This window comes from Peromyscus eremicus, chromosome 13, assembly GCF_949786415.1.
Source record: "Peromyscus eremicus chromosome 13, PerEre_H2_v1, whole genome shotgun sequence".
In the NCBI taxonomy this organism is placed as follows: Eukaryota; Metazoa; Chordata; class Mammalia; order Rodentia; family Cricetidae; genus Peromyscus; species Peromyscus eremicus.
Genome location: NC_081429.1, coordinates 13,629,754 through 13,657,686, shown reverse-complemented (window position 1 = coordinate 13,657,686; position 27,933 = coordinate 13,629,754). Strand labels below are relative to the sequence as shown.

Below are 27,933 nucleotides of genomic sequence, written 5' to 3'. Positions count from 1 at the left end.
GCCGGGCCAACGATCCGCCTGAGCTTTCCTGTTCCACAGCTCACTCCCCCCCCCCCCCCCCCGTCCCCCCCAACCCAAACACCGACCCGGCTAGTTCCGCTTCCGGCAGCACCAGATAAGTCGCGAGAGGAGAGTTAAAACCTGCCGTTTGCATTTAGGACCACTTCGGTGAGTGGTCGTTCTAGTGTGCTCTGTCGTACTTTTTTTTATTTTTATTTTTTTATTATTTTTTTAAGTGAGGCGTAACCTGATAATAACTTTAAAACGGCCCCGGTGGACTGCTCTGAGAAAGGGTTGGAGGAGGTGGTGGAGGTTTCGCGCAGGCGCCGTTGGGGCGGGAGGGCCTTGAGCTTTTGCAGCCGATCGGAAGCTGGCTGCAAAGAGGCGAGGACTGCTGGGCTCAGGGAGTTGGCGACTGTGTGTGATTGAGTTGTCAACAGTCATTTTCTTGCTTATGCAAGGATTAGCTGGACCTTGCCCTCCGGAGTCGGTTAACAAGCTGCGAAATGCTTGCGGAGCGCTCCCTCGCCGGCGGCTGCGAATGCTTGACTGCATTCAAAACAGCACTCTTGGTCGCTTGGCTGTCGCCGGAGAAGTCTCCCCCTGGATCGTAGTCACCATTCAGTGTGAAAACCTACACCGAAGTAAAGAAATGAGCCCAAGGGGGGCGAGGGGGTCTTTTAGCACGTAGCTTTAAAGGAAAAAGGCACTTTTAAAGTCTCACTGAATTCTCCTTTCGTGGACATTTCGAACCTCGGTTGAGAATTTTCAAAACGGACATGAATTTGTCCTGTGCGGCAGATGAAGTAAAGGGATTTCTTGTTAAACAAATGTATACGCTTAAGTGAGACAGATTACAGAATGGTCTGGAGTATTGCCTCTTCAGTCTTCTCCCAGCCTTGTCCCAGTTAATATATAAACTGTCCTGGTTCAGTTTTCAGAGATTAAACTAGAAAAAAATTCAAAAGTCAGAATTTTAATCCCGAATTACTATGTTTATTAAAATATTACACGTTTTATGTTTTTAAGTTGGAATACAAACCTCCTGTAACCTTTCATTGCTCTTAACAGTAGCTTCGTGGTTAGGTATGATAGGGGGAAACAAATCCTTATTTAAAGGGATATTTAATCGCTTTAATTTTATTAGATACACAAAGTAAAATTATTGAAGAAGTTAAGCAATAAGTATCAGTAAAAATATTTGTTTTATTTAACGTATACAAGAAACATAGTGTGAACAAACTTAACCAGATAGCCTGATGATCTTGGAAACAGTGAGTTATGATGAGCCATCTTCAATATCTTTTCTAATTCCTAAATTCTTGAAAACATAAGAATTATTTTTAAAGTCCTAAAATATTCTTTACATGTGTGATTTTTTTTTTCCATTTTATGCAGTTACTGTTTTTCCTTTTCATCTATCTCAATCTTCAAAGCCAGCCAGCAGTTGATGGACTACATTGAATAGTAATGTAAGTCATTATAAAGTATATACAACTAGGAGGCTGAGGCAGGAGGATCATCATGAGTTTGAAGCCAGCCAGGTCTACTTAGTGAATTCAAGGACGGCACTGGCTGCAGATACCCTAAAAAAAAAAAAAAAAAAAAAAAAAAAAAACCAGCAACAAAAAGCAACAAAGCAAGTAATACCTCTTGCTAGGTCTTCTGAACTTTACTATTAACAGTAAAACATAGATATTGCTCTAAAATATTAATTACATTAATAAAAAATTTAAAAATCTCTTTTGATAGAATAGTTTAAGAAAGAAGATTCTATTACTTTAAACAACTTGATTGAAAACATAAATATAAGAATGATTATATTTCATTTTACCATTTGGAAAAGACTTTATTTCATTGATCTTTTTGTTTAGTGAAAAGGAGGGACAATTACTATGTCTTTTTTTCCACCCAACATGATCACTAAGACCTAGGTAAATGTCACACACTTGAATTTCTTACTCCGAGTTCGTGTCTTCCACACATCCCCTACTTGTATTGTTATGTATCTCACCAACAGTGAGTGAGTCTCTGGGTTTTGTTGTCTGTATTTGTATACTCTGATCCTTATGTGGCTGTACTTGACGTTTTCCATTGTCTAATGATGTTGAGTATTTCTCATGTGCTATGATATCTCTTTCATAGATGTTCATTTCGGATTTCATGCCCATGTTTAAAGTTAGGCTGTTTGCTTTCTTGCTAAGCTTTGAGAATTCTTGAGTGCTTTGTCATAGATCAGTACTACAAATATTATTCCTTCGACTGTTTTTCTTAGCAGTGTCCTTTTAAAAAAATTTTAATCCTTTCCTTCAGAAATGATGTTTTATACTTACTCCTTAGTCTAACTTAAGCTCACAAATGTTTTATGTTTTTCTTTTCTGGAAATACTGTCATTTTAGCTCTTAAGTATCGGTCTGTGGCCAGTTGTGAACTAATTTTTACATGTACTGTGAGATCTGAATTGACATTCACGTTTTTAATATATGGATGTTTAATTGGCCCAACATTTCTTGAAAATTATCATTTTTTTGTTACCCTTGTTGAAAATCAGTTTACCATATCTGAGTGGCTGCTTCTAGACACTGTTCTGTCTGATGGATCGGCAGCTGTCATTTTACCAGTTCCACAGTCTTAAAATACTCCAATGTGAAATTTTTTACATATATCGTTTTTTCACAGTCATTTGAACTCTTCTAAGCCTTTTGATTTTACATTTCAATTTAGAAGTAACTTACTGGGTTTTACAAAAGATAGGGAAAAATGGGAATAAATTATTTCTTCTGAAATGTCTATAAAAAGTCCCTGTCTAGAATATAAAAAACTGTAAGTCACTCCCTTCCTAACAGAAAAAAAAAAAACAAAAAACTGGATAACTGCATTAACTTGCTGATTTTCCTCGAATTGGGATTGCATTGAATCTGTAGATTAATTTGAGGGGAATTGGAGTGTTAATGAAGTTGTTAATTTCACTCCTGTCTTCTCTGTGTTAAATGTTGCCCCTTCCTTCTAAAGAACGTCATGTCTTTGGTCATGTAAGTTTTCTTTCCTCTGTTTCCTATGGCCTATCATAGCCTGTTGTTTGAACTAACCTTTTTGGGTTAAGCCCCTCATGAAAGCCAGATCTCTCTCTCTATTTATTTCCTTCCTTGCTTCCTTATTTTCTTGAGCTGTAAGATAAGCAAAGCAAACAAAAGGGATACAAATAGGAAAGGAAGATGTCAAAGCATCCTTATTTACAAATATAATGAGTCTATACATAAAAGACCCTAACGACCCCTGTCAGAAAACTCTTAGGTCGGTTAAAACACTTTGAGCAAGTGAGAGGGTAAAGTTAACATCCTAAAACTAGCTTTCCTATAAATGATAAACCAACATGCTGAGGAAGAGAGCAGGGAAAGGTTCCCATTCACAAGCGTCTAAATCTCAACAATACAACCTTCCTTGTAAACTTCAACAACGAAGTGAAAGGGCTCTGTAACACAACCCTTAAAATAAGGCGTGGTGTGGTTGTGCCTTTAATCCCTGTGCTTGGGAGGCAGAGGTAGGCAGATTTCTGTGAGTTCAGGGCTAGCCTGGTGTACATAGAGAGTTCTAGATCAAGCAGGGGTACACAGTGAGGCCTTGCCTAAAAATAAAGCAAAAAACAAAACAAAACAAAACAAAAAACCAACAACACTAGAAGAATCCATGCTATTCCACGTTCTTGGATTACAAGACTCTGTATATTATGAAGTGACTGTCTTCCCAAAAGCAATGTAATCTAATGCCATTCTTCACAGAAATACTTTTAAACAGTCAAAACTCATTTGGAAACACAAAAGCCCTCAAAGTAGCCAAGCCCATCCTGAGCAATAATAAGGAAGGGTGGAAGGTATCACCATACCTGATTTCTAGTTACATTACAGAACCATAGTAACAAAACCAACATGGTACTGACACCAAATCAAAGTTCCAGACTTGTACCTGTGCAGCTGTAGCCAAGTGATTTTTGACAGAGATGTCAAAAATTCTTGTAGTAAAGAACAGCCTCCTTAGCAATTTGGGCTTGGAAAACTGGAAATCTACTCATAGAAGAATGAAGCCTAGATCCTTATCTCTCACCTTGCTTAAAATTAACTCCAAGTGTCTTAAAGACTTTAATATCAGACCTGAAACTCCGAAACTGCTAGAGGAAATATATATACATCAAGATATAGGTATATTCGAGGACTTCCTGACTAGGACTCCAGTTACTTAGGAAATAAGGGCAGCAGTCAAAAATGACACTGGAATAGTTGATAACGTCAACTTGACAGGCTCTAGGATTACCTGGGAGACAAGTGTCTCAGAATGCCTTTGGGGAATTAACTAGATAAAATGAATTGAGGTAGGAAGACCTGTGTAACTAGCATGTGAGACCTAACATTCCTCGTACCCAGCTTCCTAGGAGAACGCCATGTGCCCAGCTGCCTCATTCCTGCCAGCTGACTTGTGGGAGACCAACCCCCATGCTTATTTACCCCAGGAAGTCTTGAGGAATGAGGAATGAGACTTAGTTAGAAATAGAGAGGAAAGAAACAGAGAAAACACAGGATAGACTCGGGTGGGCCTGGATCCTTATCCACCGGCCCTGGTTGTCTCTGCCCTAGGGTATTTATAGGAATGCCAAAGGGTGGAGCAAAAGACCTCCCCCCAGCACAGCCAAGTGCAGACTGTCTCAGACACCTGCACTCAGACCTGTGGTCCAGTCATCCTCTCCAAAGACCTGCTGGGTAAAGCCACTAGGAAACCTGAAAACGAGCTCCCACACTGACGTCCCTGTCCTCACCCTTGTGCTTTCCAGCTGTGAACCAGAATAAACCAGAACTTCCTTAGGTGCCCTTGCCGGGTCTTCTCTAGCAACAGTGACGAAAGTAACTAATAAACGCACCTCACAAAATTGAAAAGCTTCCGTACAGCAAAGGGAACTGGTGAGTGACAAGACAGCCTTCACAATGGGGAAATCATTCCACGGTATGCTTCTGGTAGAGGATTACTACCTAGAAACGCAAAGACATCAAAATCGTAAAATAAATAAATAATCCAGTTTTATAAATGGGTTAAGGACTGAGCAGAAAATTCGCAAAAGAGAAATACAAATAATCAAAGCCATTTTTATAAAAATTGTCTTACATCTTTAGCCACGAGGTAAGTAAGTGCAAATTAAATTTGAAATTACGCCTCTGACCAGTAAGAGTGACCATCATCAAGAAATCAAATGACAACAAAAACAGGCCAAGGGTGTGAGAAAAGGGAACTCTTACTCAGTTTGGGTGGCGGTATAAGCTGGTACAGGCCACTATGGAAATAAGCCTAGGGGTGTCTCACAAAACTAAGAATAGAACTTCCACATGACCTAGCTGTATAATTTCTGGGCATATACCAAGGGTCTCTATCTTTTCACAGAGATATTTGCATATCTGTGCTTACTGCTGTTCTTTTTATAATAGTGAGGAAATCGAATCTGTACAGATATCCATCATAGAATGTGTGGGTATTGAATATGTAGAACATACTGTCTTAATTAGGTTTACTATTGCTATGAAGAGACACCATAACCACAGCAACTCTTCTAAAGAAAACATTTCACTGGGGCTGGCTTACAGTTTCAGAGGTTTAGTTCATTATCAACATGGTGGGACTTGGCAGCATGCAGGCAGACATGGTACTGGAGAAGGAGCTGAGAGGTCTTACATATTCGCTCACAGGCAACAGGAAGTGGTCTGGTCTGAGACACTGGGCGTGGCTTGAGCGTATATGAGACCTCAAAGCCCACCTCCACAAGTGACACACTTCCTCCAACAAGGCCACACCTGCTCCAACAAAGCCACATCTTCTAATAGTGCCACTCTTTTTGGGGGTCATTTTCCTTCAAACCCCCACACATACATACCATTGAATTTTGTTCAGCCATAAGAGAAATGAAGTTACAAAAATTTCAAAAGCAAACAAAAGGAATGTAACTGGAAAATATTGCTTAAGTAAGTTCAGGCTGACAATATTACATGTTCTCCCATGTTTGAGCCTTTTCTTCTTAGCTTCTAATTTTAAGACAGAAGTGTGTTAATTTAGGAGTGATTATGTGGAGAGGCCAGGAAAGTAGAAAGGGGTCCTAAGGGCTGGTGATGGAGAGCAGTTGAACACATGTGACATGAAAGTGGAAAAAAGAAAAATGTGAGTGTAAATGTTTAAGAGGAATAGGGAGACTTAGAAGTAGGTGAGAGGTAGGGTCAACAGAAACTAAGTATTAATGAAAAGTACATAAGGAAACGTACTACTTTGTAAACTATTTAAAACAAAATTTTTCTAAAAATTGTTTTTTAGATTGTAGTAAAGTACTCATATTGACCTGGACCAACAGGTTGTTCTTCAGTGACAGGGTCTTAAGGGAGAGGACCAGAGGATGAGAAGATAAAGATGACAGGAAAGCCAGGGTCAGGGGATCTTGCATAAGCTGCTGGCTTGTGCCAGCAAGTTTATTAAGAAGTACAGCATTTTATATACAGGTTTTAGGAGAGAAATTGGACAGTGTCGTTGGAAAGCTATCACACAATGAGACAAAGTCAGCAGAAAGCTAATCAAGCAATGTTGCACAGGGGGAACACTGAGATCTCAAGAGCATCACAGACAGAGCCCACAGCAGCCTTGACACTGTTCACCATGGCTCCGTACAGTAGCAAGAGTTGTGTTCTCAGGATCTGAAGCTACAGCTCCCCCACGCCCTGGCCCCAAGCATATGCCAGGTTTTAAAGTAGGAACTGTGTTCCTCCATACATCATGGCCCCAGGGGAAAGCTCTAGTGTCCTGGCCCCGGGCTGTTACTGACTCTGCCAAGCATGTTTCGGAATTAGAGAAGGAGCTATGAAACTGAATTTATCTGTCAACCACCATAGCCTCAGTTCCTGGGAACCACCATTCTAATTTCTGTTTCTGTGAATTTGACAATATTTGTTTTTTTAAAAATTTCACTAGCATACTTTCCTCAAGATTCATCCATATTCTTCCATGTGTTAGAATCACTTCTTTTTTTAAGGCATGTGTACATGCCATATTTTGTTTATTTATCTGTCATTGGGCACTTGGATCCTTTCCATTTTCTAACTACTATCAATAATGCAGCTTGAGTTTAGCTTTCAAAATAATCTCTAACCCCACTATAACATAAACTTCATGAGGGTTATCATTATTGTATCTCCAATTTTGTGTCTGGCATGTGCCAGATACTTGGTTTTGTGTGTGTGTGTGTGTGTGTGTGTCTGTGTCTGTCTGTCTCTATGTATGTATGTATGTATGTATATATGTATGTCTGTGTTTGGGTACACTATGCATATGTGTGAGACTCAAGTTTAAAACCCAGGGCCTTAATACATCCTAGCCAAGCACTGTATCACTAAGCTACATGCCCTATTGTGTTTCATTCTTTTAGAGATGCTTTAGAAACCATGGTAGCTCCATTCACCATTTGTTTGGCATATAGCTATCTCCTATAAAATGACTTGTATCTCTAGTTGAAAGTGGGCTCATGCCAGGTACGGCAATGTGGACCTCTATGTCTAGGACTTAGGGCTAAGGGAGAAGGATGACAAGTCCCAGGGCAAACCTGAGCTTCATCAAAACCCTGTCTTCAAAAAGGTGAATTAAAACTCATTGATGATAATACTTTATAGCTGAATTAACCTATTTGTAGGTTCTAATGGGACTATCTTAGTATTATGGAATATTTATATTCTAGTAGCCTCCAATCTGATGGAGGCAACTTCTAAGTTGAGGCTTCCTCTTCCCTTGTGTGTCAAGTTGACAACCAAGATTAGTCATCACAATCTCTAGATACTTTAATGAGTAGTATTCTGAGGTCGTTGATATAGTTGAAGACTAAATAGTTATAATTTTCCTTGGTTATGATAAATTAAATATGAAACCTTAGACTCACAAATATAGAATAGATAAAATTTTTTCTTTAATTTTACAAAATACAAATAGACTAGATATTGTAACTGTAATCCTTGCTTGATAATTGTTTTGTTATATGTAATTTTAATAGGTTAAAGTTAAAACCTTGTTTTTGTTTAGACAGAAAAGGGGAAGTGGATAGGGGAATGTCTTTCTGTATGCTGCAAATATGTGTTGCTCTGATTGGTTGATAAATAAAGCTGTTTGGCCTATGGCAAGACAACTTAGAGGCAGGCAGGAAATTCAAAGAGAGAGACAGAAAGGCAAAAGGGAGAGACGCTAGCAAGCCGCCAAAGGAGCAACATGTAATGGGATGCACGTAAAGCCACGGAACATGTGGCAATACATAGATTAATAGTTATGGGCTACTTTAAGTGTAAGAGCTAGTCAGTAATAAGCCTGAGCTAATGGCCAAGCAGTTATATTAATGTAAGTCTCTGTGTGTTTACTTGGGGGGGCGCAAGTGGGAGAGATTTGTCCCGGCTCCCAGCTGGGTAGGACACAGGAAAACTTTCAGCAACATAAACATCCATATTGTCTTCAGAATTTTGAAATTGGTATCAGAGTTCCAGCAAGAAGCAGAAAATACATTCTCACAGTTTTTGAAGGCGCTGTAGTGATGCTCCTATTTCCAGAGTTGTAGAGAGAAAGAAACCTGACAATTAGCTACACAGAGGAAGATGGCTGCCCTGTGACTGAAGCTTGCAGGAGAAAGGAGGTTGACTTACAGAGAAAGAAAGGACGGAGGTAAGGGGCTCTCAGCAGGACTCTGTAGAGATGTCAGCTTCTAGCGAGAGCTCAAAAGTAAATACCCTGACCTCTTATGCGTTCTGATTCCCCGTCATTGCCTTATGTTGGACAGTTCCTATTGGAACGCAACAAATATGGCCTCACAGAGTCAGTCTCCTAGAAACATGGCAGGCAGTGTTGGAATTCTCGGCCACCCCTCCAGCTGTATGACTGCACATGTGCAGTTCAGTAACCAAGTAAGGGGCCTTATGTCCTACTTAATCCGTGTGCTGCCCATCTCTCCCTCTTCCTCACGTGTCTTTCCAACAGGCCTAGCCACGCTCTCTTCTGTCCCCTCCCTCCTCCTAATAAAGCTCTGATACTGGGTTTTGTCCTGCCTCGTAACCTTTCTCACACGGTAACAGTGCTGCCTATTAAAACAAACAGCCAGGAAAGAAAGACCAAAAATTAGTTTGGATGGTTGAGTTGATAGCCAACTAGATAACTGCATAATGTCATTTTTGCCACTGAAAATATGAAAATAATTTTTTTTCTTTTACTTGTAGAGACCCACAGAGGTTTCCTAGTGAGAACTTACTCAGGGTCTGAGAACCTGAGCTTGTTTTACCCAGCAGGCCTGCATAAGGGGATGATTTGACCATGGACATGGTTATCAGGTGTTTGGAAGGGTCTATACTTGGCTATGCAGTATGCTTTGATCTAGCAAGGGGGAGGGCTTTTGCCCCGCCCCTTGGCATTGTTATAAAAAGCCCTTTGAATAAACAGAAAGGGCCATTGAGTATTGACCTAGGTCCTCCCGAAGCTATCCTGTGTTTCTGTCTTTCTCCTCTTTGCTATCTTTCTACCTAATATTTTCTTATCCCTCTCCTACTCATAAGAATCCTTGAAAAGGTGGGAGATGGCCTCCCACATTTACTTTTAAAAGGTCTTATATTAATGATAGTCCATAATGGACAGGAGCATTGTTTTGCTTTTTGCCACTTTTGTTAAAGGAAAGCTAGGATTATATATGGTTCAGAGTGTATGGAATCTGGTTGTTAAATGACTATCATTTATCATTTAAACATTTATAAAAGACATCAAATGTGATTTGAATAGAGTTTTGTTTTCACTTTGCGATAATCTTGAATGTGAATGCATTTAAAAGTAATGTGAGATTATGTTTCTCTCCTTAAATTCTACATAACAAAGTCAACCTTTGTGAATAACATTTCTTTGGATGCAAACAAGAGACTCCAATCAAACTTCTGAAGTGTACTGACTCATTTCCTTCTTCTTCCTAGCATTCCAAAAACTTTTAGCATTTCTTACATCACATGAAAGGAGATGGATCTCAAAAGTAGCATTCAGATGTTTTACTTTGTAGATATCACTCTGTCCCTGTTCTGTACTGCAATTTCCTCCCTCACAGATAATATTCTGGGAATGCTCAGTTCATGCATAAGCAGAAATGTGACAGAAGCCTGAACTGAAATAGCAGTGGAATTAGCTTGTCATTTAAGTAACATCTTTAAATAATCTTACCTAGGTTCACAATGGTCCGTAGCGGGAAAAATGGTGACCTCCATCTTAAGCAGATTGCATATTACAAACGAACAGGTGAATACCATCCAACTACACTGTCGAGTGAGAGGAGTGGCATAAGACGAGCAGCAAAGAAATTTGTCTTCAAAGGTGAAACTGGTGTCTCAATCTTAAATTATAGATTATCTCCCATGTGTGTTTGTGGAATCCTGGGAAATTCTCTAGTATTTGCTTATTGCTAAGCAGTTATCAACTAAATGTAAGATCATTTAGTAACGTAAATAAAGCTAACTGAAGGCTGCTAAGCATGAAAAAGAACTGTTACAGGGCTAGAGAGAGAGCTCAGCCTCTCAAAGCACGTAGTGATCAAGTTCAGTTTGCAAGGCCTGTGTGGGGCAGCCCACAGCCACCTCTAACTCCAGCTCCAAGGGAATCTGGGCCTTTAGTCTTGGTGTGTTTCAGCATGCAAGTGCACATACACACATGTAGTCACACACACGTACACATAATTTAAAATAAAAAATATATAAAAGTGAAAAGAAAATGACTTATTAAATTATAGATTAAAAGAAATAACTATGAAAATTACACAAATTAATTTCTCTTGCTTTTGCCACCTAATGGTTCACTTTCAGACATCAATGCCACAGTGTTGAGGAAGTTACTTGATGCTTAGTATGAAAATGTTAATAGAGTTAATTAGTTTGCTTACTAAAATAAAAGAATGGAAGATCTAACTGTATTCAAAGCTGAGTTTACCCACATACCTGCCCCCAGCCCCCACTGTACCATTAGTTATTCTCAGGATTACATTTGTTTTCTTGCCTTGACACTCCATCGGTACGTTAAATATCTGAAGCAGGAGGGTAGTTATGAGAGCTTATGACAGCTTTCCCTCCTGCAATGGAGGAAGCAAACTGAGCATGAGATAATGAGCAGGCACAGTCAACAGGTAACTAATACATGAACGGTATTGCTGTGAATGGCAGTTTCCCCTGGAGATACCGCTTTAGGCTTTCTCCAAATCAGGTCAGAATATAAAGTCATAAATAAATGCCTGTTCGTGTATCCCTATCCAGATCCTTGTCAGGAACTCCTATTCTTAACAATAGGGAGACCTCTTACAGTAAAGTGGAGGTGCATTCATTCATTTAATCATTTATGTTAAAAATGTGTATTGAGTTTCTGTGGTGTGCTGATCACATTCTAGGCCCTGGGATATTCTAATGAGTAAGATAGGGTTTCAGCATTCCCATTGCCTACCTTCTAATTGAAGCTGTGCTTATTAATCACCTTAGTATGTTAATGATGTATTCTGGAGTCTATGTAGCTACCCATATGAACTGGAGAGAGATAATGACTCTCCCTGTTCCCTGCTTGTTCCTCCACTTAGTGTCCTCGAAGGAAAGAACTGAGAGTTGTGTCCCTCCCATTATACCATCCCCCCTCTGTCCCTCCACTACACCATCCCCCTCTGTCCCTCCCACTATGCCATCCCCCCTCTGTCCCTCACTACACCATCCCCCTCTGTCCCCCCACTATGCCATCCCCCTCTGTCCCCCCACTATGCCATCCCCCTCTGTCCCCCACTACACCATCCCCCTCTGTCCCCCACTACGCCATCCCCCTCTGTCCCCCCACTACACCATCCCCCTCTGTCCCCCCACTACACCATCCCCCTCTGTCCCTCCCACTAGGCCATCCCCCTCTGTCCCCCCACTACGCCATCCCCCTCTGTCCCCCCACTACACCATCCCCCTCTGTCCCCCCACTACGCCATCCCCCCTCTGTCCCCCCACTATGCCATCCCCCCTCTGTCCCCCCACTATGCCATCCCCCCTCTGTCCCCCCACTATGCCATCCCCCCTCTGTCCCCCCACTAGGCCATCCCCCTCTGTCCCTCCCACTATGCCATCCCCCCTCTGTCCCCCCACTAGGCCATCCCCCCTCTGTCCTCCCACTATGCCATCCCCCCTCTGTCCCCCCACTATGCCATCCCCCCTCTGTCCCCCCACTATGCCATCCCCCCTCTGTCCCCCCACTAGGCCATCCCCCTCTGTCCCTCCCACTACACCATCCCCCTCTGTACCCCCACTATGCCATCCCCCTCTGTCCCCCTACTATGCCATCCCCCTCTGTCCCCCCACTAGGCCATCCCCCTCTGTCCTCCCACTATGCCATCCCCCCTCTGTCCCCCCACTATGCCATCCCCCTCTGTCCCCCTACTATGCCATCCCCCTCTGTCCCCCCACTAGGCCATCCCCCTCTGTCCTCCCACTATGCCATCCCCCCTCTGTCCCCCCACTAGGCCATCCCCCTCTGTCCCTCCCACTAGGCCATCCCCCTCTGCCTCCCACTATGCCATCCCCCCTCTGTCCCTCCCACTATGCCATCCCCCCTCTGTCCCTCCCACTAGGCCATCCTCCTCTGTCCCCCCACTAGGCCATCCCCCGCTCTACTCAACTCAGAACAAGGAAAGAAAGGGGGCTGCTTACAAAAAACAGTTATAATGAGTTCAGGAAATTTTGTACCAAGAAGCTCCTCATCTATACAGAATTCATTTTATTACCTAAGCCATTTTTAATAGCTTCTACAAGTATTTCTCTAACTTGAGCACTCCCAAAGAGGGGTCATTTCATATTCTCAGAGTTACCACATGCTTTAGAGAGCAAGCTTACTCCATTTACATTGATACCTACAGAATTATAGCAGATAGGGGCCCTTTGGGTCTTCAGAATGCATGGCAATAGCATTGCAAGTAAATATTCTGTTTCAAAGAAAGATTTCTGTAAAAATAAATTTAAAATTTTTCATGTTTAATTTAAGGCTATAATGGTCTAAACACTATGGAGCTTTGAAAATTACAGATTTTTTTTTATGTCATTCATTTCAGAAAAAAAGCTGTTTTATGTTGGAAAAGACAGAAAACAAAATCGTTTGGTAGTTGTTTCAGAAGAGGAAAAAAAGAAAGTCCTAAGAGAGTGCCACGAAAATGGCACTGGTGTTCATCATGGCATATCCAGAACTCTCACTCTGGTGGAGTCCAGTTACTACTGGACTTCTGTGACCAATGATGTCAAACAGTGGGTATGGCTTGTGTGTTTAGAAATGTTTTTATTGTCTTTCTAATAAATACAAAGGTCAGTATTGCTTAAAATGTACTGTACAAATCACCTATGGGATAAGTACTTTATGTGTTATTTTTGAAATAAGAAAACATTTAAATTAAAAGTAAGTTTATTTTTCTTTATAAGTATTTTAAATCAGTAGAGTATGAATTAAACCAAGAAAATACAATATTGTGATAGGAAATTATTGAGAATTGGAACATTGAGCTCCATTTTGCAGGCAAATTCAACTGAGGGTGAAATTCTTTTTTTTTTTTTTTTTTTTTTGTTTTTTGTTTTTTCGAGACAGGGTTTCTCTGTGTAGCTTTGCGCCTTTCCTGGAACTCGCTTTGGAGACCAGGCTGGCCTCGAACTCACAGAGATCCGCCTGCCTCTGCCTCCCGAGTGCTGGGATTAAAGGCGTGCGCCACCACCGCCCAGCTGAGGTTGAAATTTTTTAGCTAACTATTATATCCTTAATGCCATCATGAATGACTTTTTATATAATCAAAATAAGTACATTCATAATTCAATCTCAGTGTGTATTCTCAGCTTTTGTGCCTATCCTGAAGATAGAAAAATGTCAAATCTAAATGGCAGGAACCTAAATCCAAATTGTAAGTGTTCCATGCATTCTTTTACACCATTCAATGAAATAAATATCAAGTGGTTATGATTTGAGAAAAGGTATCATTTTTAAAATAATGCTTTTTGTAACTGGTGAATACATTAAAGTTGAAAATGAGAGTGATCATCAAGAATAATTATGATGAGCATTTCCCAGCTCACTAGTCCACTCCCGTTTTCAGGAGTGATTTTCTGTTTCTTAATACACATCTCTGTCTCTATTATCTTTAAAAAAGAATTACTTTGATCATAATGATGAGGGTTTGTGTTTTTATTTTTGTTGTTAATTATTTTTTTAGACCTTGGTTTGAAAATAACTTCCAAAGTGAAAGTCTGGAAATGTTTTAAAAACAGCACCATCTATAAATTAATCAATTGATCTGTTCTTAATCCACTTAACAGTGGTTCTCAACCTTCAGTGCAGTTCCTCATATTGTGGTGACCCCCCAACCATAAGCTTATTTCATTGCTACTTCATACCTGTAATTTTGCTACTGTTGTGAATCGTAATGTAAATATCTAATATGCAACCCCAGGGTGCCACGACACAGTTTGAGAACCACTGACTTAAATAACAGCTTCATGAGACCTGGATTTCCTCTAGGACATAGGGAGGTTTCTGGCATCTTTAGATATGATTGAATTAAAATTACAGCTCAGCCAATATTTGTGAAATGGGTGAATGAATGAACTTTAGAATACAAACTATAGGAAGAAATGTCATTTGTATGTATAAATTATTGCATAGCCACATGCTGGCTTAAAATGATAGAAAATGGAATATTTCATGATAGCCTATTAGGAGATTCTTTGTTATGTTCTTCCTTCCTTTTCATTTTTTTTCTTTTTATTTATTTATTTACTTACTTATTTTGGGCAACTGGGTTTCTATGATGTGACCTGGCTGGATTTGAATTTATCATGTTGCCCTGACTCTTGGGCTTCAGCATCCTGAGTCAAAGGATTACATAAATGCATCAGTTAAAAATAAAATAATAAAAAACTATTCTAAGATCTGTTGGTTTAATATATATTTGAATGTGAACCAGAATCATATTCCATTTGAATAAGGCCCTATTGAGATTGTCATTTAATCAGAGTAGTATGAGCGGGCTCTGTGGTGCAGCTGTAATGACTGATATTTGCTTGTTCTAAATAAAAGGCTTTATTTAATGGGCTATTCCCAGGCCAGTAAACTTGCTTTAAAATAGAGAGTACTTGTTTGTAGATGTAACCGTCTTTTTAATTAAGAAACACAGAGCCGATTCAGAGATGAAAGCCAAGAGGTCAGAGCAATAGCTAAGAGCTGAGATTAAAAAACCTTACCCTTCACTGCCACTGCTGTCCTACCTCTCTGCAAGAGACCTACTTCCTGTGTGTTTGCCCTTTTTATTGACTTTCTATTCTGCCTTCTCATTGGTTGTAAACCCAACCACATGACCTCCTCGTCACTGCCCATCTATACAGACCTCCAGGTCTTCTATGGTTGGTATTGAGATTAAAGGGTGTGTCTCCATACTGGCTGTATCCTTGAACACACAGAGATCGGCCTAGCTCTGCCTCCCAAGTGCTGGGATTAAAGGTGTGCGCCACCACCACCAGCCTTTGCTATGGCTTGCTATTAGCTCTGACCCCCAGGCAACTTTATTTATTAACATACAAATAAAATCACATTTCAGTACAAATAAAATATCACCATACTTGTTGACTATTTAAGATTCTGCTTTATAAAACTGACATATTACAGTGACTATTTTAACATTTATATGCATTTTTCTTGTTGTGTGCCTCTCTGTAGGTATATGCTTGTCAGCATTGCCAAGTAGCAAAAAATACAGTTGTGGTGGCGCCTCAGCAGCACCTTCTCACGGTGGGAAACCCGTGGAGTGTAGTTACTGTGGATCTGATGGGACCTTTCCATACCAGCGACAGGAGTCATGTGTATGCTATAATCGTGACTGATTTGTTCACAAAATGGGTTATGATTTTGCCTTTATGTGATGTCTCGGCATCAGAAATTTCTAAAGCTATTATCAATATATTTTTCTTATATGGACCCCCTCAGAAAATAATAATGGACCAAAGAGATGAATTCATTGAACAGGTAGGACAAAGTGCTCACATTTGGGAGCAGCTGTCACTCTTGGTGTCTGGCACACAGTTCTTATAGCTTTATAGGATATTTAATACACTCAGATAAATTGCTATAGATATGGAGGTATATAATATATAGTACTAGATTTGTTGAACTAGAGATTAGGAGAGCAAGATTTTTATTATTACTTTACCACTAAGTAATTGTAAGCCTGTCTTTTGATATCTTCAAACTAAAGTGAGATGATTGAATCAAATATTTTTTACTTCTAGCTTAAGAACAACCAAAAATAAAAATATAATAAAATGATATTAACTAGCATGAAATGATTGACCATATTTATATCATGTTAAAAATATAAAGAAAATATAAAAATATAAAAAATATAAAGAATAATTTTATATGTATATATTATATATTTATATAGGTAACTATAATAGGTATACAAACTAAAAGGCTTTATTAATAACTAAGTAATTCAGTAATTCAGTAGTCACACATGATACATAAAGTTCAGTAAGAGCAAAATGGAAAACAACATGTAGAAGTAGATTCCTTATTCATTCTTTCATTTCAGCAGCTAATTAAATTTATGAATACAAAATTTAAATTTTAACAAGCTATTCCTTATAGAGTGGTCACATGACTTAAGTATCATATAGTCTTCCACATAAGAATGGGTGAGCAGTCAAGCTCAGGTGCAAGCAACAGAAAATTCCTCTCCCTAAAACCAAAATGGAAATAGAAACGTCTTTTGTACTCAAGTGAAAGAAGTGTAAACCACATAAGGTTGGAAGGAAAGCCGTGAACATAGTGGGAACTCAGGCTCCCAGCTTCTTTTGGTCTTTGGGAATTCAACTGTCAGTGTTGTGCTGACAATGTGGCTGTGGAGCCCATGTCATAATATTTATATTGCAGTTAACAGGGGAGAACAGTGGGCAAAAAAAAAAAAAAAAAAAAAAAAAAATCCAAAACCTAGCACTGGCTGAGTTTGTGTGGAAATTGTAACTTACGTCTTTTTCTGCCACAGTTCTCACATGGCCACTTCTGCCTTATTGGGATCTTGGAAGATGTGAGATACATATTAGCTTTCCTTTGAGAATCTTTATCTTTCCAATTATTCTGACAGTTATTTGTAGAAAATGTTCTTTTGAAGAGAAATTTATCAGCGGAAGGTTAACTAAATTAAAATAACAGAAAATATGAAAGCATCAAGGTGGGAAAATAGTTGTTTAACATTTTGAGAGACTTACTATTATTACAAGTGTCCTAAACTCATCCTGAATTCTTTGAAGTCTGGGCCATAAAAATTATTATTATAACAGCAATAGTTGTTGCAGTTAAATTCCATAAATTCTGTACTCCTTGCTGAGAGCTGTTTGATTTCTTACAAGCATTACTTTGTATATGCCCCTAGGCGGCTGTGGGTAGGGTTTTTCTCAATTTACAAAGGAGAAAACTGAGTTACAGAGACTGTGTCATGTGACCTAGTGGTCCTTTGAAAAAAATAGTCTACTGAATTCAAAAATTACTTGACCACAAGGTTATTTTTGAATTCCGTCCTTCCGTTCCCTTGTTGTGTGTGTATATTAGGTGCTTAGACTCCCAAATCTTAAGCTTGTGTCTTTAAAACGGAGTTAATAATACATCATAAAGTCGTCCTGACATGTAATGACAAAAATGACATTTCATGTGTTGATCAGCACTTAGTAAGGACTCAGTAGAATTTTACCCAAAATGCTTATCTATTTTACCTGAATGCCTGTGTTCAATGAAAGACAAGACTTGGGTTTCTTGAAACCTTTTTTAAGCCAGAGGAGAAATACGAACTTTAAACAGTCAGTTTTGTTTTTCATATTTTCCAGATCAATACAGAACTGTATAGATTGTTTGGCACAAAGCAGATCGTCATTTCTCCTGCTTCTGGAAGTGTTAATCCATCTGAAGGTACACCTAGCACAGTCAAAGGCTTTCTCTCCAAACACTGTGCCGACCACCCAGACACCTGGGACGAGCATCTGCCTGCACTTTCCTTTGCCTTCAATGTGACTCACTCAGAGCCTACTAAAAACACGCCCTATTTCCAAATGTTCAACCGGAATCCCTGTCTGCTGGAGTGGCCTCCCGAAGTGGGTGGGGAAAATACAAGCGTGTTTGCCAGAATTGTAGCTGCAGTTAGAGAGGCTGATGTGGTATTGGAGGAGAAGACACCGTCAGCTGGCCAGGTAAGTCCATACCAGAAAAGCTCTGTGAAGCCCTACAGAAGAGGAAGTATGTTTAAAATGTCAGCATGTGGGCACGTTCATGTATGTGGACATGATATACCCTTAAGCAAAAAGTTTAAAAAATGAAAAGTTTTTATCTACCAAGTTCTGCTTATTTTGGTTAAGTGATATGCTTGTTTATTGTTTTCGTGTGTATGCGCTTTGTGTAGATTATGTATGTATTTGTACACACGTGTGAACATGCATCGAGGCTGGTAATAGACATCCACTGTCTTCCTCACTCTCAGCCTGAGTTTTTGAGCCAAGGCCCCTCACTGAAACTGGAGCTCATGAATTTAGCTACACAGGCTGCCCAGGGTGCACCCGGGTGTGCCAGGCTCACCCCTTCCCCTCCATTGCTGGGGTTACAGATGTGTGGTACTCTGTCCAGTGGGTGCTGGGAATCTGAAGTCATGGCCGCGTGAGTGTGTATCAGGCGTTGACCACTGAACCTGTTCCCCAGCCCCTGAATCACCTGCTTATAGGCGATGAAAGTCTAAGAAACTGACAGTAAGCTATGACTTGGGGAAGACTGCGTAGACCTGGTGTCTAATCTGTACTTGTTAGCAGTTGTAGAACCTTGTACTCTGTACTTGTGCTAGTGCACGTTCTCAGAAACACTCAGCCTGTGTGCTTTACTGTCTATGTAAAGAGAGATACCGACTTTAAAATATTTTTAAAGAACTGGTTAGGAGTCCATCCTTCATTTCGGTAACAACTCAGTAGATGCCCACTGCTACCGTCTGATCAGTATATACATTTAAATTAAGCCCGGTCGTAATTCTGTTTTTGCATTGACAGATGGAGAACAGCAATTTGGATGAACTAAACAAAACCAAGACTGTTAAAAAGAAGCCAAAGCAGTTAAATCCATTTCATTTAAAAGTGGGTCACGAGGTTCTACGACAGAGGAAGAACTGGTGGAAAGATGGCCGTTTCCAGTCGGAATGGGTCGGCCCTTGTGTCATAGACTACATCACCGAGAGCGGATGTGCTGTCCTGAGGGACAACACGGGGACCAGACTGAAGAGGCCCATCAAAATGTCCCACCTGCGGCCTTACGTGAGGGAGCCCACTGAGCAAGGTAGGCATCCGTAACTTCCTGGTGTGTCCTTTTCCCTGAGAAGAGGGATTCGAATTTCAAGCAAACTTCTTGCCTCCTATGGTTAAACTGCTTCCCCCTCTAAATTTCATACTTGATAGAGTTTTAGTTCTCCCTCGCAATCCAATCAGAATGTACTTGTACAAACTTTTTTTTACTTTATGGTTGAAAATGGATTTTTTTTTCATACAATATATTGTGATTATGTCTTCCCCTTCTCCAGCCCCTCCCGGATCCTCCCACTTTCCCAAACACCCAAATCCATGCTTTCTCTCTCTTGTTAGAAAACAAGCAGGAGCCGGGCGGTGGTGGCACACGCTTTTAATCCCAGCACTCGGGAGGCAGAGGCAGGTGGATCTCTGTGAGTTCGAGGCCAGCCTGGTCTCCAAAGCAAGTTCCAGGAAAGGTGCAAAGCTACACAGAGAAACCCTGTCTCGAAAAAAAACAACAAAAAAAAGAAAACAAGCAGGCATATAATAGTAGTAGTAGTAGTAGTAGTAGTAGTAGTAGTGTGCGATAAAAGCAAACAAACCAGGATTTTTGTTTTGACTTATGTTTAATTTTCCTAATTGTTATGAAAAAATGCTAAACCTGTTTCAAAAATGGAAAGATTCCGTCTCCAGTTTTGCATAATATCCTATTACTTTCTGCCTCATTTGTATGTGGAAAAAACAGCAGCTATGATCATTTAATGCCAAAGACAATCATATTGTCCAGAATCTAACTGTAAAATAAATAAGGGAACTTAAAAAATTTATTTTCTTTTAATGTGACTTCATAATTAGTTCATGGGTTAGGATGGGTAAGGGTGGAGAATACTCAGAATGCTATCAGACTATAGAATTATGGCGTTCCCATAATTATAATTATAGGAGTGTTATAATGCCCCAGACTATGCCAACAAGCATTCTGATCTCTAACCTTTCTCTTTATAAGACTTGAATGATATTTTAACATGGTTTTCAGATTAAGTCCCCTACTTCTTCAAGATTATTTCATTTATTCCTACTGTATTTGTTCCTTCGAGCTTCTCTGAGGTAGATAGGTGAGAGGAAGTTATTTGGTACTTATTTTATAATTATGCTTTTTCTGTAAAGAATACAATACATTGTACCATTTTCATGCATGCTTATCATATACTTTGCTCATTTTTGTACATTGAATATATGCTAGTTAGTAATATATGAACAAATGAAAAATGATGCATTAATATTATTTGAATGCAAGTTACATCTAATGGTGTTGCAATATATTTTTAAATATCATAAATAAGTCACTTAGTAGATACAAGTAAATAACAAGAAATAAACAATGACCTATGTTTACTCTGTTTCTTTGTTGAGATATGAAGCCCTTATGGGGCTTATCAGTATAGTAGTTCTTATCCACTTCTGGTCTGGACCCTAGCACTTCCGTTAAGAGCTCTTGGTCTTTTTGTTTCCTGTGGCAGAACCAGTTGCTCTAGTCACAAACTTACCTCAGACTGTTCTGACTCTGAACACATGGGTGATTTCGTCTTTCCTATAAGAGGGCAATACATTTGTTCTCGGGTGTCTTCTCACTCCAGAGCTGTTTATAGACTCTCCCTTCTACAGGCTAAGCAGGGAGAAGGGAACTGGATGAGTTCTTTAATCCCACCACAATTTCCACCTTCGCCTCCCGAATGTGTTTCCTTCTAATATGTTAATATTCAGTCATACAGAATTTGCATGTAAAATGCTGCTGTGCAGGATCTTGTTCTCATTCTTCAGTTGTCTCTTATCAAAGACATTCAAAAAGGCAGTCAGTTATTTTCCTTCTGAATATTTCAGAAACAAGTTGAAAACACAAGTGTCTAAACAGAAGCAATGGAGTTCTTGCCTCGTGCTGAAATTTTCTGGAAATGTTTCTTCTAGTAATACAAGAAAATTGTAGTGTTAGTATTGGTATGAACATAGACTTTGGAAGTTGATAAGTGGGATTTATTTTACAATTTCCTATCAGCCATGCTGTAAACTAGTTCTTCAATAGTGTTTGATCCTTTTTTGTGTGGATGTGGAGTTTCATTGGCAGAAATACAAAGTAAATGTGGCTTACTCCATCTTTTGCCGCAGCATCATACATTTTCCTCAAAGCCTTTCCCTCAGCAGCTGACCTTGAAGAGTCCCTGAAGTGAACTTAGTGAAAACAGTCACTTTGACCATCATTTTTATTTGACACGAATTTAAACATCCAAGAACGAAAAGGAGTTCAAATATCTGTTTATATCTGTCACATTACCCTTTACTACTGCTGATTTCTTGGCTGTGTTAAAGGGTCACAGTCTAAAACTTCTGTTGCCAAGTTCCTGTCGTTCTTGTCTGGAACATAGCACTGAGCTAACACATCCAGTACTAGGTTAGCAGTACTTGTCGTTGCTATTTTAAGTAGGTCTGTTTGCTGTTTGTCTGATTAGATGCTGAGCACATCTAAGCTCCTTGTTCTGATAGGAATTTTTAAAAATATTCTCCTGTCCCATTGTGATCGCACTCTTGTTTGAAAGAGATAATTTTGGTGTTGACCTGCTGTCCCATCTGACACAAACTGGTTTTTAATTTATTTGCTTTATTGAGGATAGATTTGGGTCTACCTCACTAAAGTTTTAGTCTCATTCTTTCCTTCATGATTAAATGCCCACTTATGAAATAATTTTCATTATACAAGTTTCATATTCCTGCCAAAACAATTTGCAGTGGATTTAGTGCTTCAAACAACACATATTTATTGCCATACACGTATCTACTTTAGAATTTCTACATGGGTATTATTGGGCTGAAATTAAGGTACTGGTAGAGTCATGTTTCTAGAGTGACTAGAAGGGAAGACAATGGATTTCCTTCTCCTTTCTAGCTTCTAGAGCAGTGGTTCTCAACCTTCCTAATGCTGCCACCACCCTTTAATATAATTCCTCATGTTGTGCTGACCCCCAATCATAAAATTATTTTTGTTGCTACTTCGTAACTGTAATTTTGCTACTGTTATGAATCACGGTGTAAATATCTGATGTGCAGGATAGCTGATATGCCTTCCCTGTGAAAGGGTCGTTGGACCCCCAAACAGGTTGCGACCCACAGCCTGAGCACCACTGTTCTAGATGCTTCGTTTATTCCCTGCCTTACAGTCTTTTTCTTCCGTTCTCAAAGCCAGCATGCCTCAAATCCCTCTTGTCTCCCTCTTCGCCATTTGGGGACCTTTGTCCTTCAACCCACCCAAATACTTTAAAATAATCTCACTAATTTTAAGATCGGATCATTGGCAGCTTTAATTTCATGACTACCCAAATCCCTTTGTGCCAGGTAAAGCAACATATTCACCGTTTGCAGAGATTAATGGGTATACACTTTGGGAGACGATTATTGTGCTGAAGACAGTTAACAGTCTCATTAATAAAACAATGTGTCATAATGTCATAGTGTCATAATGCTTTATGACACTATACCTGTGATCACCACATTATTAGTAATATAGTTTATGCAGAGAAAGCGTTCCTTTGTACTTATAGCTACCTACTCTCCAGACCCAGAGCCCACCCATTTTATTACTGGTAGCTACTATTAGTATTATAACTAATAATAATGGCATCAAATTATAGTTGTTTTGTCTTGGAAAGGATATATTACAAGAGCAATATAGTGTAAAAGTTTGAAAATTATCAGACCATTTAGTTATTTTGACATCTCACATAAGAGTAAGAAAAGTAACTCACAAAAAACTTTATTTTTATAATTTAAAACATTAATTCACTCAAGTCATTCAAATTATGTGATCATTAAATGTAGATTCCTTCCTGAAAGTTAAATATCTATTTCCTAATCTTAAATTTTTTATTCCTTAAAACCACATAAGAGAAAGTTTGTAAAAGCATCTTGAAAATATCTAAGTTTCAAAAAAAACTGGACATTATTCAGTCTTTTCAAAGTTGAAACAATTACCTTTGTTAAATGTATTTTCATCATAATCACAACTGAATCAATAGAATGGGGAAATAAAACTACTTAATACAATATATTTTGTGTAATGTAACTTGGTGGAAAACTCCATTAATATGGTGTTTGTCTCTGCCTTAAGAGCAAGAAAGAATGTCAGCATATTCTTTTCTGTGTCCTTTATTCGGGAGTCTGTAGATCCACATCAGTATTTTCCAGTGGCACAAAATCTATGTGACAGGTAGTTTTAAATTTTCTGTTAGCACATTTTAAATAGAAAGAGATGAAAATGGTGTCTCATTTTCTTTAACAATATATGCAAAATATTGAATCTGCATACTTGGGAGGTCCCAAAGAGTCTGAGAGTCTTTTAATAAACTTTTTTGAAATTGAATCACATTTCAGTTGGGTCCAGTTAGAGACTATAGTTAAAATTGAAACATATTTGTTCCTTATGAATGAATGAGGTGTTTTTTAATATATTAACTAGCCTTGACATTTTTACAGTAATTCTTACAATATGATCCATACTCGGCATAGTTTTGTTATAAAATACTGTAAGAACCATCATTTATGGAAAGGAAAAATGCATGTGTTTGTATAGCATATACACACACACACTCACACACACACACATATAATGTTCCCCCTTAATAATAAGTGATATTGGTAAGATTTATTTTTTTCTAAGTCCAGTTAACTGAAACAAACCTAAACATAAAGTCCCTGAGCACAGATCCAAAAAATCAACTTCTGAGAGTTTTGCCTCTTGCATCTAGATTCATTGTCCTCACCGATATGTATTTAGTAAGCATATTTTTCTAAAATAAGCCAACCTAGGGTTTGGCTGTTGGTCTAGGGTTACAATAAACTAACCTACTCATCTATATGAAAATTTTTTTTTCAGAAAACCTCCTTTATCAATCATTCCTGAGAAATGCCTGGGAAATTCCCTAGGTGCTTTGGGGTCTGCTGTCAGTGACGACCCCATCTAACATCCCCTAGTGCTATGATGTCCCCATCAGTAATCACCTCATCTAGCATACCCCAGGTGCTGTGGGGTCTGTTGTCAGTGATGATGTCGTCTAACATACAGGCATTGCTCTTATAGAATTCTTCATGAATATTTTAAATTCAACAACACTTTCTAACATACCCAACCTTTTAATTGTGCTCATGAACTATCTGGCCTTTTGTATTAAGCATAAGCTAATAAGCAAGCTGCAGTGTTAAATTTCTAATAATACTCTGTCTTTCAAATTCATGGACCCTTTTCCATCTTCTTGGTGCTTTTATTCAAAATAATTCTCAATCATTAATTTGATGATCTGTAGTCTGTCTTTCAAACTCATTCCCTTTGTACAGCAATCCTCCCACAATAGCATACAGCCCATCATTTTCTTGCCCCTTGCAATTCTGTGTACTTTTATTCCCCCCATAAATAATTCATCTCCTGAATTTTATTTTCAGTCTGATCACCACATACTCTTTCATAAGAATTTGTAAAGTGTAACTGGGAAAACCTCTCAACACTTAATGCCCAGGCATACTTTGCATAATAATGAGCTAAATGGCTGTGTAAGTCCAAGCCTGTAGAGGTATGGGGTCCTTGTGCACATAGATAAGCACCAAGGAAGGCAGGAAAGTTAAGCACTCAGGCTTGTCCCTTCAAAGAAAGGAAGTGTTTACCTGTTTCCACTTGGAATGCTGGAAATGGATGTAGTTTATTACCTGGTGTGGTTTGCTATCTCCAGGACCAGGCCTCGCCCAAATCCACCAGACTATTATATTTGTTTATCCCAGACTATTCCCCCTATTTCTTGAGCATTGCCTCTCAGTCAATAAAACTCGTCTTTCTGAGAGATGTCCCTTTTTTATGAGAGATGTCACTTGTGCTTTACAACAGCCTAGGTAACGTCTGTGTTTATCTTAGTGCCAGACCAGTCCTGACTCCTACAGGCTATTTTGTTTACCTCAGTCATTCTCCCTAGACTCTTATCTTGAGGACTGTTTCTGAGTCAATAGTACCCATCTTTATGTAAGAAATCATATCTGTTTTGTAAAGTTTCAATCTAAACATGTCTTAGGCTTTGTTATATACATGGGATTGAGTTAATTATCAGGAAACTACTTTCCAAAAATGAGCTGTGCTTAAACATGCCTAAAATAAACTGCCTAGTGTCAGACTCTGGAAGTTTGAACCAGCCAGGCTAAGTCATGCTGTACCAGATTTCCTTTTGTGGATCATTTGTCTGCTGGTCATAGTGTTTACAGAGACTCCCACACAAGCCCTTTATGCCACCTGTTTATAGTGTGGATTCTAAGAGCTCCTAAAGTTTATAAATTTTAAGTTTTTAAATGTATGAACTTCTAGAGAGGGTTCATTTCCCCAAACATACTACCAACTCTGGGGTGATCCCCACTGACCTCTGATCTAAATACGCAATTAGTCTTCTTTTCTTACACTTAGATTAAAGGGTTCTACAAGCTATTAAAATCTTTAAGAGACTCTGTTAATGTTTGGGAGAAGATCCAGAAAGAGAATGCGGGGATGACGTTAATCAGCTATGGTAGATGAGTTCCTTTTTGTGATGAATTGGAGAATCAGACCTGGAGGAATTTTTTTTGTCTATCATTTTCTTTATAGTGAAAGAGACTGCTGTTTTGCTCTTGGTTTAACAACTTATTTTAGACCTGTTTCCAGGAGTTTATGATAAGTTTGCTAAAAATATAACAAAATACTGACAAAGAAAGGTTCCCTGTTGAGTGTAGATCAGGTAGATCTTGAACATTCCTAAGGTTTTTGCTATCAGATTCAACTGAAATAATTTTAGCTGCTTCATTGGAGCTTGCCTTACTACACATTCCTGCCACATGAGTCAGATTTTGGCTACTTTATCTTATTCTAGTTGATGGCTTTATATTATAACTCATTGATGTAGTTGTACTACTATGAATTCTGTACAAATTGGAGGGCATCTGAAATTAGAAATGTAAAAGTTTTGCAATTCAGTTGGCTAAAATACCCTTGTTAATTCACACAGAAATGCCTTGTAGATGCATATTAAGGACATCATCAGTATCAAAATTATAGTTCTGTAATTTTGTTTCAACCTATATCACTCCTGCTCTTTGTACACCAAGGACCACTCAAGGAAGTTGGAAGCTTTGTTTCAACATCTTTGATGGTCCTACATTCTTTATATGTGAATAGTGTGTGTGTGTGTGTGTGTGTGTGTGTGTGTGTGTGTGTGTGTGTGTACACATAATTTTGTTCACTTTTATGAATGTTTTAAGAGGATAAGAGGTTTGGTTTGGGGGTAGGGGTTGGTTTCTTTGGTTTGGTTCTGGTTTGGTTATTTTTTGAGGCAGGGTTTCTCTGTGTAGCCCAAACTGAGAGATCTGCCCACCTCCGCCTCCCAGGTGTATGTTACCATTCCCAGCTTGATAAGAGAGCTTTTCAGAAGTTAATATTCATGAACGAATTTGTATTGCTTTGATCTTCATCCATCACTTAATGTTTAACTTTAAAATGACGTTTGCCTTCAATTCTAAGATGAAACATTGATCTCTCTCTTTCAGACAGTCTTTATCTCTTGCAAGGTTCGATAGTAGCAGATCACGACTACATTGGATTACCTGAAATCTCAGTTGGAGCATACCAGGCAAATATTCTGGTAGAAGATGCAACTATTGGTGTAGCCGATAATGAATTATTGGCATCAAGCAAGGATCATGAACTCTTGGAATATAGAAATTCCAAAATCTCTGCATTGGTAGAAGATCCCAATTCTCTTGAGAAACAGACTTTCAGTCTATTGGATTCTTCAAATCAAGTTCTTGAGTACTTAAGTTAGTAAATACCAAAATTAATTTAAAATGCTTGCTTAGAATGTATATATATTCCTAGATTGTAAGCACTTTATTAAAATAGGTTGTATAGAAGAATTATCTTAGTACAATATTATTAACTAAATTCTAAAGGCTTATTTTAAACCTATGTAAAGTTGTGACACATTTGAATACATATAAATATATGTAACAGAAGTATACCATGCATAGAATTCAGAAATGTCTCAGAGAACAGATAAAATCCATTCGCTTCTTTGGAAATAAATTCTAGTAGAACATTCTCAAAGCTTTTTCTAGTATTGGTACTACATTTTCTGTTCTAATATTTTTCAGGAATATCTTCCCGTTTGAAATAAATTTAAACTACTTATGGTTGAGTTAATAAATATTGAGTGCATAATAACATGAATGAAATGAAACATTTTTTTCTGTGATATTGGAACTTTTTAAATTTGCATTTATGTATTTACGTGTGAGTGTGTGTGTGTGTGTGTGTGTGTGTGTGTGTGTGTGTGTGTGTGTGTGTTTACGTGTGTTTCTGTCTATGGCTTTGTGCATGCGAGTACAGTGCCTGTAAAGGCTAGAAGAAGGTGATGGATACTCTGAAGCTGAAGATTCAGATGGTTGTGAGGCAACCAGTGTGAGAACTGGGAACCAAACGTGGACCTGCTGCATCAGCAGAGTATACTGTAGCTAAAAG

General features: G+C 38.8%; 1 protein-coding gene across 5 annotated transcripts; it reads left to right on the top strand.

The window, feature by feature from the left end:
• The first annotated feature begins 49 nt into the window (after window positions 1-49).
• Window positions 50-27,636, top strand: Gin1 (gypsy retrotransposon integrase 1). 5 transcript variants are annotated; one of them, XM_059278274.1, is made up of 10 exons: window positions 70-168; window positions 1,399-1,472; window positions 4,823-4,949; window positions 8,513-8,715; window positions 10,247-10,392; window positions 13,136-13,329; window positions 15,775-16,080; window positions 17,937-18,296; window positions 19,137-19,419; window positions 26,964-27,636. In XM_059278274.1, exons 5-10 carry the CDS (start codon window positions 10,254-10,256, stop codon window positions 27,236-27,238), a joined length of 1,557 nt encoding a protein of 518 aa, XP_059134257.1. In that variant the 5' UTR covers window positions 70-168; window positions 1,399-1,472; window positions 4,823-4,949; window positions 8,513-8,715; window positions 10,247-10,253; the 3' UTR covers window positions 27,239-27,636. The 5 variants fall into 5 exon arrangements, with proteins under 5 accessions (XP_059134258.1, XP_059134259.1, XP_059134257.1 ...); XM_059278273.1 differs by lacking the exon at window positions 8,513-8,715; XM_059278275.1 differs by lacking the exons at window positions 1,399-1,472; window positions 8,513-8,715 and having other exon boundaries at window positions 50-168.
• Window positions 27,637-27,933: the final 297 nt, after the last annotated feature.